General features: G+C 41.7%; 1 protein-coding gene across 1 annotated transcript in view; it reads right to left on the bottom strand.

The window, feature by feature from the left end:
* Positions 1 to 201: 201 nt before the first annotated feature.
* The window catches only part of LOC124777215 (cytochrome P450 9e2-like), a 63,009-nt gene continuing 49,850 nt past the window's right edge, over positions 202 to 13,360 (bottom strand). Inside the window, exon 8 of the mRNA XM_047252532.1 lies at positions 202 to 512. Within this exon, the coding sequence (XP_047108488.1) occupies positions 346 to 512 (167 nt within the window). The 3' untranslated portion in view covers positions 202 to 345. The remainder of the gene's footprint in view (positions 513 to 13,360) is intronic.

The raw sequence follows: 13,360 nt of genomic DNA, 5'->3' as shown, positions 1-13,360 counted from the left end.
TGTGTGCCCCACGCACACGTTACAATCTCCCATCTTAACACAACACGCACAGAATCATACTACCACACACAATGCTACCACACTCTCCACGGACTTGAGATGTCTAAGCCGAGAGATCATATAATATGAGTGTGAGTATCTATGTTCCCCGCTGCAAGCCTTAGCGTAGTGTCGAGTCCACGCCATCACGACACACTATCATTATCAGGACAAATTCAGACACTTTACTTGCCTTGGTACATATCGGTAATACTGTAACACCTACGGATAAGTTACGTTGCGCCTAAGTGCGATTGACAACAGGCCGGCAGAGTTGCACGCAGCGGCCAATCACGACTCAATGCTTCAGCATCGTGGACGGACTCCCACCCAGGCGCCGCCACTGATGGACAGTGCGACACTCTTTGGGTCGATCTTGAGAGGCACCGGCGTCTTGTCGACCACCTGGAGACTGAATCTGGACAGCAGGTAGACGAGCATCACCTTCATCTCCAGCAGCGCGAACCTCTGGGCTGAAACACGAGTGGGTTATCCAGTGAAGAAACTTACGTAAACTGAATTACAACCGCAGCCTGCAGATAAAATTAGGTGGACAGAAAAAAAGGCACATATGTCAGAAGACTCACTGATGAACCAAAACATTATGATCAGCTGCTTAATAGCTTGTTGGTCCGTCTTTCGAACGAAATACATCACTGATTCTCCGTATCAGGGATACGAAAGCTTATTGGTAGGTTTGTGGAGGTTCGTACCATTAGATATCTACGCATAGGTCATGTAATTCGAGTAAATAACGGGCCGCTGATTTGTGTACGCGGTTATGGCAGCCAGTGACGGCCCAGATGGGTTTCATAGGATTTGCATAATGGAATTTGGTCACCGAGACATAAACATGAGTTCTCTATAATGCTCGTCAAACCTTGATAGCACGGTTCTGGCTCGGAGGCAGCGGCAATTATTCAGGGGGTTTCAAAAAGGAGTTTACAATTTTGAAAATTCATATATTAATTCATAGCACCTACAGAGGTGATTGTAGTGTCAATTTGCAGGGATATCCATCAGGTACTGTCTCGCGTAGTTCGCTAGTGCCGAATCGCACCGAAAGGAGCGCTGGCGGCAGTGATGTTAAAGATGACTGCCTTCACTGGACCACAGCGTGTTAGCTGTGCTTTTTGGTTTGAAGAATCGAAGTCGGAGGCAACAGTTCAGCGTAATTTCCGTACCACGTACGCTAAGGTCCTCCTAGTAGGACTGCAATTTACCAGGGTGCTCGGTAAGACATGGGAAATCATCATGTCGTCCAAGCACATCTGACGACGTCTTTGAGCGAGTGAGACAACGTTTTGTAAACAGCCCTTCGAAATCGGCGAGGCGTGCATCTCGCGAAGTGCTAATCCCACGTTTGGCGTGGGTTGAGAAATCGTTTGCATTTCAAACCGTACAGATTGACGATCGTACAAGCATTAAAAGACACTGATAAACTGGCCCACAAGAACTTCTGTGCGGATGTTTTGATTCGACTACATGAGGATGAACATTTCTTGGACAAAAATCATCGTTTCTGACGAGTCGACTTTTCACTTAAGTAGAAAGGTTAACATACATAACTGTAGGGTTTAGGACAGTGAAAATCCACATCAAACATTGCAAACTGTTCGTAATAGGCCTAAACTGAACTTTTTTGTGCGTTGAGCAAGAACAAAGTGCACGGCCTCTTTTCTCCGTGAGAGAGCCACCAATGGCATAGTGTACCTGGATACGTTACAACAATTTTTGATACCACAGACCGATGAGGATGATCAAGAACTAAATCTTACAAGATAGTGCACCAGTCCACTGCCCGGCTGACGTCCGGGAATTTCTCAGTGACCGCTTTCCAGGTCAATGGACTGGCCGTGATGCGCCAACTGCATGGCCCCCACGTTCGCCCGACATGACACCACTTGATTTTTCTTATGGGGACTCATCAAGGACAGCGTGTTTGTATATCCTGTGACGGCTTCTCTAATTGAACTTGGAGCGAGAATTTAAACCGCCACTGAGCAGGTTACACCTGCAGTGCTACAGCGGATGTGTGCGCGATAACCGTCGTAAGCCACGAACAACATCTTTAGTGTAAGGTAAAAAAAAACTTGACGTGTTTGCCTACAAAATAACACTAAATCCAGTTCTATATCTCCTTTCAAGAAATTTATATGAATTTTTAAACTTGTAAAGTCATTTTTGGAACACTTGTACTGCTGAAAGATGACATCGCCGTTGGGGAAGACACCAAACATGAAGGGATGCACGTAGTTTGTGTGTCCCATAGTGTTATATTGCTCCCCCCAGCCTGCGTCCGTGGCGCGCTGCACGTTTCGAGCCGCCATTCACCTCGACGAGAGCATTGGTGCAGAGGACCATCGATCTAGTGTAGCAAAAATGTGATGCATCCGAAGAGCCGACACGTTTCCGCTGATCGATGGTCGAATCCCGATGGTCCAGTGCCCACTACAATCGTAATTGACGATGTCGTTGGGTCAACATGTGAAAGCGTTGGGGTGGTCTACTGTGCAGCTTCATGTCCGACAGTGAATGACGAAGAGTGTGATGTGAAACGCTTGTACGTGCACCGGCACTGTCTACTTTCAGAGCAGACAATCCTCCGAACCCCGCGTTCTGTGAAGAGTCGTGTGCTTCCAACCATTTAGAGCGTAATCATATTTTTACTGTCCTTCTACTCTTTCCGTAGATGGTCAAGGGAGTAGCATATGAACATTCGACCAGCTTCGCCATTTCCGAGATTTTCTTTCAAGGCTCTGCGTAATAATTATCTGGCCTTTGTCAAAGTCGCTTAGCTCCATAGAGTTCCCAATTTGCAGCCCATGCCTTCGCTATGGTGATCCCTGTCCGCCCCTGCTCCGCTTACATACTGGGTGATCAAGAAGTCAGAATAAATTTGAAAGCTGAATAAACCACGGAATCATGTACACAGAGAGGTAAAAACTGACACACGTGCTTGGATTGACGAGGGGTTTTATTAGAACCAAAAAAATACAAAAGTTCAAAAACTGTCCGACAGATGGCGCTTCATCTGATCAGAATAGCAATAATTAGCATAACAAAGTAAGACAAAGCAAAGATGATGTTCTTTACAGGAAAGGCTCAATATGTCCACCATAATTCCTCAACAATAGCGGTAGTCGAGGAATAATGTTGTGAACAGCACTGTAAAGCATGTCCGGAGTTACGGTGAGGCATTGGCGTCGGATATTGTCTTACAGCATCCCTAGAGATGTCAGTTGATCACGATACATTTGTGACTTCAGGTAACCCCAAAGCCAATAATCGCACCGACTGAGGTCTGGGGACCTGGGAGGTCAAGCATGACGAAAGTGGCGGCTGAGCACACGATCATCATCACACGACGCGCGCAATAGATCTTTCACGCGTCTAGCAATATGGGGGTGTTTTTTTTCGGTTCTAATAAAACCCAATGTCATTCCAAGCATGTGTGTCAATTTTTACCTCTATGTATACATTATTCCGTGGTTTATTAGGTTTTCAAATTTATACTGACTTCTTGATCACCCGGTACTTTCGTTACCACGTCACGTGCCCGCGAGTACACTAGGTGGCACCCAGCACCGCGGTGGGCATTTGTCACAATGGTTTGGTTCATCAGTGTAGATCGAACATTACTCATTATTGTAACAACAATCTCATGCTCATCATCTGGAAAGTCCATCTACTAACATGTGTTGTCCAGTTACTTACAGATCGACCATCCACTGTTATGCGTTTAGGCGAAGCCATAGAGCTACACTTTAAGATCGAATAAGCATCCCACATCCGGATGCGCAAATAAAGACAGTTCAGTTGTAACATACGTGGTTTGTCGGTATTATATTATGTCACTCACATTTCATGAAGCCACAGAAAATAATCTCTGAGCTGTGGAAAGGAAATCGAACTACTCATTTTATTTACGTACAACGCAATGAAATGACTTAACTCTATAAAAGTATTACTGTATTACAATGCTCATTTTATTTATAATGTAATACAAAAACGTTTGAATGAAAGTCATCTTCTTGGGGTAGAAGGATTTGACCAAAAGAGGAGTTTAAATTCTGTGTTAAGCTTCGCAATATTGTCCACAAGGCATTACAAACGGTCTGTTAGGTTGTCAAGCACACTTATACCTTCTTCCTTTCTGTACCACTTACTAGGCCTATAAACCCTGTAAAGATTATTATTGGGCCTAGTATTACATTTCAAGAGAGCGTAAATATAATTCTCTTAATGATAAAGAAATAACGAAAAGTAGGAAGTATACAAATAGCTGGGAGGCGCAATAACTAAAGAAGTCAGCGAAGCAGAAAATGTGTACAATTGAAACGTCCCCTTAGAAAAATTACTGCACAAGAATGAAAAACTACAACTACAAAGGAAATTCTCTCTACAATTACGCGCTAGTAATAAACAAAAGCTACACTAATTACACAAACTACAAGAAAAAATCTGAAGATTCCAGTGAGGTATCCTCGGCTAAGGGTCGACATATGAAACGTCCCCTTTGAAGATTTTGTTCCATTGTGTCTAACGTTTGAAGATTTTGTCCCATTTGTTTCTGATTTTGTTCAAGCGTTGTGTCTAACGTTTGAAGATTTTGTCCCATTTGTTTCTGATTTTGTTCAAGCGTTGTGTCTAACTTTTCAAGATTTTGTTCCATTGTGTCTAATGTTTGTAGCCTTTGTCCCATTTGTTGCATTAACTGTAATAACAATGCACTGGTGTCTGAAACATGTTCCTCAGTGCTTTTCGGCAGTGAAGTTGCACCGGCAACATTCACATTTTGACAAGTAGAAAATGTGTCTTGACTTATTTGAGAAAACGGTGAGGACCCAAAACCTGAATCTGCAGTATTTGCGAGATTGTGTCCTGTCATTTCGGATTCCTGAGGCAAGCTGTTGCCGACCGATCGATCGATAATTCTTCCCTGTTCACTACCTGTTTCACTGTCTACACCATTGTTTGACGCCCACTCCATTTCCCTATGCACAGTTACCAAATTACTACTTTGAATGTCTGTTAATTCATTACACAGTAGTGCTGGCTATCTACGCTCATCGTCACTATTATCTCAGTTTACTTTGGAGCCTAGTGTTACGTTTTTCTATGAAACGGCCCCTTTGAACAATTATACATGACTGTCCTTAAACTGACACACAATATCTTTAGCGCAACGCAATCTGAATTTCAATAATCCCTACAAAAGAATGGCCCTGACTAACATTAACCTATACCTTTCACAAATCACTTACCTCACAAAAATCTTGGTTACTCGAACTACTGCAATACAGCGAGCGCCACTACTGCCAGCTAAATAAAAGATTCAAACTACGGAAGGCGCTAACTACTGATAGGCATAGTTAGCAAATGATAGATTTTAATAGAGAACAAACAAAAAATCATAATATACATAGCAGTTCATGACATCCAGTCTTACAAATTTCAAAACTCCACCATTTCTCTCCCCACATCCACCACTGCTGGCGGCTCACCTCCAACTGCGCAACGCTACATCCAGCTGCCCAACACTACAATAGCAAATATTCCAACAATGCAAACCAGCCACAGACTGCACACAGCACAGCCAGTGATTTTCATACAGAGCACTACGTGGCGTTACCAATACAAAAACCCAAACAGCGTACTTACATAGCCCCCATGCTCCCCATAAAAACATTTTACAAATTGTTTTGGGCACTGGCCAATACAGATTTGAAAAAATTTTTCATAATTACAGTAAGAAAGATATCAATAGCACACACTTATTAATACAATGTTGGTCAAAAGCAAAGATTTTCTCACAGTCCATAAAGACAGTCCTGATCGTTCATCAGAGTAAAATTGCAGTGTTTTTCTCAAAGTCTGGACAGTAAAAGACAATGCACACGGAAGTAGTGGATTTCCATGCAGTCTTGAAGAAGTAGTGTTGTCCTTCCAATGGAAAGACAGTGCTGACTCTTGACATGCTGACAGGTAATGGACCACAACAGAGCAAACCCACAGCAGAGTCATTCGACGTTTTGAAGAGTATTGGTAGGTAGGTCATCCCAGAGCAGACCCACTGTAGTCCTGGTAGAGACTACGGTATTGGTGGGCCACCAGAGGTGCAGACCCACTGCAGTCCTTGTAGAAATAATGGTATTGGTGGGTCATCAAAGATGCAGACCCACTGTAGTCCTTGTAGAGATGACTAGCAGCCATCTGTTGTGACTGTGCAGGTGCACAATCACCATTGAAGAGTCTTGTGGATAATATGGCAAGTCCATAAACCACCACTTGTGCACTCACAAAGTTTTTGGAATTCTCCTTAGAACCAGCAATGCTGTTATCCAGTCCCTTTGTGAATTATTAACACACATCCAAACACTATCAGTCCTTACTTCTCACATATTGTCCATATACTATGACCAACAGACACGTGTGCAGTGAAATGGAACTTACAAGTTAATAATATGATGAACTGGTGTCTATTACAATTTTATAACATAAGAATACAATTACAAAGGTACAAAACAATACAGATAACATTTGTAGTACAGGCTTTACAAAAGAATCGAAATAACATATACATCAGTGTTACAGGAATTATGACATGATTACATACATAAAACATCAGAATAACTTTCGAAACATCAACTTCACACATGAGCATTAAAAGAGAACAGAATAAGTAATGTCTAAACATCTTTACAAAGAAAATAACATATTATTAGAAAAATTCCACAACGTAACTCATATCAGCTAAACACATAAAGACAGGAAAAGCACAAATATACAAGAGTACACAAACACATAGCAGAATAACACAAGAGGAAAGGGCAGGGTTTCTTTTCAGTGTAACATTTGGTACTGCAGTCCAACCCAAAATTTCATTCCATATATCTTTCCTCTTATTTCAACATTTGTTCCCACCAAAAAAATCCTATCCAAGCATGCTTTCTGTATTTATATGTTCACACATTTCTTACCTCATTATTTATTTTCCATTATCTTACCTCATCATTTATTTCCAAGAAAATCCTACCTAAACCCGTTGTCCCTAAACCCTACTTTTTTTGTTCATATCCTCTTTCAAAATACTTTTTTGGCCAAACCATTTTCTTATAGCGTCTCAATGCATTTCTTCCAATTCATCACAACTTGTTCTCTTATATGGCCTACCCCATCTTAAGCTAATTTAAATCTACTGAGCTCAGATGCTAAACTAAGGGATGAGGCAATGCAGCAGCACAAAACAATTAACACAAACAGCAATGACAAAAAAAGGCAAATTGGCAAAGCAAACAGCAATATTACAACTAATATAAGGCAATGAGCAGCAAACAATAAAAATAAATCAGTAGTAAAACTGGCTTAACAGAGTCGTGTGAAATATTGTGACAATAATGGAGTGTGAAAAACGTAACACTAGGCTCCAAAGTAAACTGAGAAATAATAGTAACGACGAGCGTAGCTTACCAGCACCGCTGTGTAATGAATTAACAGACATTCAAAGTAGTAATTTGGTAATTGTGCATAGGGAAATGGAGCGGGCGTCAAATAATGGTGTAGACAGTGAAACAGGTAGTGAACAGGGAAGCATTATCGATCGATCGGTCGGCAACAGCTTGCCTCAGGAATCCGAAATGACAGGACACAATCTCGCAAAAACTGCAGATTCAGGTTTTGGGTCCTCACCATTTTCTCAAATAAGTCAAGACACATTTTCTGCTTGTCAAAATGTGAATGTTGCCGGTGCAACTTCACTGCCGAAAAGCACTGAGGAACATGTTTCAGACACCAGTGCATTGTTATTACAGTTAATGCAACAAATGGGACAAAGGCTACAAAAGTTAGACACAATGGAACAAAATCTTCAAAAGTTAGAACAACGCATGAACAAAATCAGAAACAAATGGGAAAAATCTTCAAAAGTTAGACACAATGGAACAAAATCTTCAAAGGGGACGTTTCACAATGCTCGTCAAGCCGTAGTGTGGCGGGACAAACAGAGGGACATGAATAACCGATTTTGAGTAAGACGAGGACTTTCTGTCCCTACGATTTTATCTGATGACAACTACTTTGCATGTTCTAGCATGGCTATTTGATAACTGAAACACATCCTTAGCTATGTGTTAATGTTCCTTCATTGCTTGTTGTATGCTGAGTAAATAAAACCAAGCAGTTATCTGATTCTGCAGAAATTGCAGAACATTCATGAAGACTATCCCTTTCTTTGACAAAATTATTTTCGAAGGCACGAAATAACACTGAAGAATAGTTTTATTTCATCTCATTACAGCTTCTACGGTAAAACCCGCCAGGTTAGCTGCGTTGCTTCCTGGACTCGGGTAGGCGACCCGGCCCCGGATCGATTCCGCCCACCGGATTAACGACGAGGGCCAGTGTGCCGGCCAGCTTGGATGTGGTTTTTAGGCGGTTTCCCACATCCCACTAGGTGAATACCAGACTGGTCCCCACGTCCCGCCTCATTTACACGACTCGCAGGCATTTCAAACACATGTGCACTATTTCATGATCTACACTAGACGCAGACAGCTGGGGTACACTATTTCCGTCTATTTCCGTGCAGGGGGATATGGGGGGGGGGGGACAGGAAGGGCAACCGGTCACCCCTTCAAAGTTAACCATTCCAAATCAGTATTTACAATGCAGACCCCACGAGTCAGGATAAAAGCTTGGAAAGAGAGAGACAGCTTCTACCGTAAACTGTAGGCTTGGGGACTTCTCTGTAGCACACTTTTGGGGTCGTCATGCAGGATAGCTGTTTCAAGGCTCGCTCTTTGGGGAGTTGTGAGAGAGGTGCTGTTACGGCTAGTAATAAGCATTACTGGGTAGTATCATAAAGTGGTCTGAATTACCGGAGAACTGTGGGCCGATGTCATACGTCGTCCCACAACATAGTGTCTTCAGAACCGACAGATACAAAAAAAGCTTGAATTTTCTGGGGGTACTCGGCAGAACATGATAACAATATCAAAGAGCACACCACTTCCTAACATTCTGCAAAATTATCTCTTTGTGGTCATGAAGAGGCTTTCGGCTTCTTAGCCATCTTCATGTGAAAACTGTATGTTGCAAGCACAGGTAAAAATGATGTGTGACATATATAGATATTATTTTCACAAAAGATAGAAAAATTACATATAGTGTCTACAGATGAAAACATTACATTTTTATAACGTAGGAAGAATTACATTAACTAAAAGAAGGGGGATGCAACAAAGCTTTTACGCGCAGATACATTTAACAGTTGATGAAAAATAAGACGACTATACAGTTCGAATCTAGTTTTCGTAACGCAACTTAATCTAACAGAGACCAAAAACGTAAATCGAGTCTGAAGATTTAATGCTAAGTTAGCATTCTGTATCATGTTTTGTGATGAAATACAAGAAACACACAGAATGTGAGCTTAGTATTATATGATAAGACTCGATTCTATTTTCCCCTTTGTGAAACTAAGTTTTATTTACAAATACTAGATTCAGATTACAAATTATTCTTATTTATCATCAGCTGTTGACAGTATCTCCACATAAAAAATTGGTTTCCCCTCCCTATTTTTCATGTAGTAATCTATATACACGACAAAAATTGCAGTGTTTTCCTATAAATAGTTTTTGTATCTTTTGTACAAGTGACAACTGTGTTAAGTCGCAAATCATTTTTTCTGTGTTTTCGACCTTCAGTTGTCACCTGAAGGTGCCCTAATAAATCAAAAACCGGTCTAAGACAAAAAAAAAATATAAATTAGGAACTGTTTACCTATTTAATACTCACGAAAACTTGTAGGTCGACTCTTCTCCATTGATTTTAATACCTACTCCTAACTTTTCTTTTGTGTCCTTTACTTTTTGCTCAATATACAGATTCAATAGCATCAGGGAGAGGCTACAACTTGTCCCTCGACTCTTATAACCGCCATCTGCTTTCTGTAATGGCAGGTCACACCTTTATAGACCCACCATCAGCTTCTATAGTGCCCTGATGACATCCTGGGTGCACAAATTCATGCGGTCTGCGACACACTCGAATTCAGCCGTCAGCTCTAACCAACTGAAGTCGGGACTCAGCTGACCAGCCCATGGTTCTCCAGTCAGCTAGGATCCAGTCTATGTGGTTGGGAGCACAGGAGACGCGCTGCAGGAGATGACGTCCTTTGCTGCTTGTCTGTTAGCACTGACAACTCCACGCTAACGCCGCTGTTCTTGGTCGTCACGGGAACGCCATGGGCGACTGCGTTACCTAGAGTGAGAGGTAATGCCTGAAATGTGGTATTGTTGTACACTCTTGACACTGTGGATCTTGGAATATAGGATTCAATAACGAATTCCTAATGTTGTTATGGTCTTCAGTCCAGAGACTGGTTTCATGTAGCTCTCCACTCTACCCTACCTTTGCAAGTTTCTTCATCTCCCAGTACCTACTGCAACCTACATTCTTCTGAATCTGCTTAGTCTATTCATCTCTTAGTCTCCCTCTACGATTTTCACCCTGCACACACAAATCTACACTCGATGTCAACAAATTTCCCTTCTACAGAAACGCTTACCTAGCCATTGCACGTACATTTTATATCTTCTCTACTTCGAGCATCATCAGTTATTTTGTTCCCCAAATAGCAAAACTCATGTACTACTTTAAGAGTCTCATTACCTAATCTAATTCCCTCAGCATCACCTGAGTTAATTCGACTGCATTAAATTATCCTCGTTTTGCTCTTGTTGATGCTCATCTTATATCCTCCTTTCAAGACACTGTCCATTCAGTTCAACTGCTGTTGCAGGTTCTTTGCTGTCTCTGACAGAATTACAGTGTCATCGGCAAACATCAAAGTTTTCATTTCTTCTCCATGGATTTTCATTCCTACTCCAAATTTTTCTTTTGTTTTCTTTACTGCTAGTTCAATATAGAGATTCAATAGCATCGGAGATAGGCTACAACCCTGTCTCACTCCCTTCCCAACCCCTGCTTCCCTTTCACGACCCTCAACTCTTCTATCTGCCATCTGGTTTCTATACAAATTGTAATTAGCCTTTCGTTCCCTGTATCTGACCCCTGGCACCTTCAGAATTTGAAAGACAGTATTCCAGTCAACATTGTCAAAAGCTTTCTCTAAGTTTACAAATTCCAGAAACGTAAGTTTGCCTTTCCTTAATCTATTTTCTAAGATAAGTCGTGGGGTCAGTATTGCCTCACGTGTTCCAACATTTCTACGGAATCCAAACTGATCTTTCCCGAGGTCGGCGTCTACCAGTTCTTCCATTCGTCTGTAAAGAATTCGAGTTAGTATTTTGCAGCTGTGACTTATTAAACTGATAATTCGGTAATTTTCACATCTGTCAACACCTGCTTTCTTTGGGATTGGAATTATTATATTCTTCTTGACGTCTGAAGGAATTTCGCCTGTCTCATACATATTGCTCACCAGATGGTAGAGTTTTGTCAGAACTGGCTCTCCCTAGGCTATCAGTAGTTCTAATGGAATGTTGTCTACTCCTGGGGCCTTGTTTCGACTTAGGTCTTTCAGTGCTCTGTCAAACACTTCACGCAGTATCATATCTCCCATTTCATCTTCATCTACTTCCTCTTCCATTTCCATAATATTGTCCTCAAGAACATTGTCCCTGTATAGACCCTGTATATACTCCTTCCACCTTTCTGCTTTCCCTTCTTTGCTTAGAACTGGGCTTCCATCTGAGCTCTTGATATTCATGCAAGTGGTTCCCTTTTCTCCAAAGGTCTCTTTAATTTTCCTGTACGCAGTATCTATCTTACCCCTCGTGAGATAAGCCTCTAAATCCTTACCTTTGTCCTCTAGCCATCCCTGCTTAGCCATTTTGCACTTCCTGTCGACCTCATTTTTGAGACGTTTGTATTCCTTTTTCCCTGCTTCACTTACTGCATTTTTGTATTTTCTCCTTTCATCAAATTAAATTCAGTATCTCTTCTGTTACCCAAGGATTTCTACTAGCCCTCGTCTTTTTACCTACTTGATCCTCTGCTGCCTTCACTATTTCATTCCTCAAAGCTACCCATTCTTCTTCTACTATATTTCTTTACCCCATTCCTGTCAATAGTTCCCTTGTGCTCTCCCTGAGACTCTGTACAACCTCTGGTTCTTTCAGTTTATCCGGGTCCCATCTCCATATATTTCCGCCTTTTTGCAGTTTCTTCAGTTTTAATCTACAGCTCATAACCAACAGATTGTGGTCAGAGTCCATATCTGAACGTGGAAATATCTTACAATTTAAAATCTGGTTCCTAAATCTTTGTCTTACCATTATATAATCTATCTGAAACCTTCTAGTATCTCCAGGGTTCTTCCATGAATACAACTGTATTTCATGATTCTTGAACCAAGTGTTAGCTATGATTAAGTTATGCTCTGCGCAAAATTCTACCAGGCGGCTTCCACTTTCATTTCTTCCCCCCCAATCCATATTCACCTACTACGTTTCCTTCTCTTCCTTTTCCTACTCTCGAATTTCAGTCACCCATGACTATTAAATTTTCGTCTCCCTTCACTACCCGAATAATTTCTTTTATCTCATCATACATTTCATCAATTTCTTCATCATCTGCAGAGCTAGTTGGCATATAAACTTGTACTACTGTAGTAGGCGTGGGCTTCGTGTCTATCTTGGCTACAATAATGCGTTCATTATGCTGTTTGTAGTAGCTTACCTGCACTCCTATTTTTTATTCATTATTATACCTACTCCTGCATTACCCCTATTTGATTTTGTATTTATAACCCTGTATTCCCCTGACCAAAAGTCTTGTTCCTCCTGCCACCGAACGTCACTAATTCCCACTGTACCTGACTTTAACCTATCCATTTCCCTTTTTAAATTGTCTAACCTACCTGCCCGATTAAGGGATCTGACATTCCACGCTCCGATCCGTGGAGCACCAGTTTCCTTTCTACTGATAACAACGTCCTCCTGAGTAGTCCCTGGCCGGAGATCCGAATGGGGGACTATTTTACTCCTGAATACTTTACGCAAGAGGATGTCATCATCATTTAATCATACAGTAAAGCTGCATGCCCTCGGGAAAAATTACGGCTGTAGTTTCCCCTTGCTTTCAGCCGTTCGCAGTACCATAACAGCAAGGCCGTTTTGGTTAGTGTTACAAGGCCAGGTCAGTCAATCATCCAGACTGTTGCCCCTGCAACTACTGAAAAGGCTGCTGCCCCTCTTCAGGAACCACACGTTTGTCCGGCCTCTCAACAGATACCCCTCCGTTGTGGTTGCACCTACGGTACGGCCATCTGCATCGCTGAGGCACGCAAGCC

The sequence above is a fragment of the Schistocerca piceifrons genome, chromosome 2 (assembly GCF_021461385.2).
Source record: "Schistocerca piceifrons isolate TAMUIC-IGC-003096 chromosome 2, iqSchPice1.1, whole genome shotgun sequence".
Taxonomy (NCBI): Eukaryota; Metazoa; Arthropoda; class Insecta; order Orthoptera; family Acrididae; genus Schistocerca; species Schistocerca piceifrons.
Note: the sequence above shows the minus strand (reverse complement) of the source record. Positions and strands in the feature narration are given on the sequence as shown.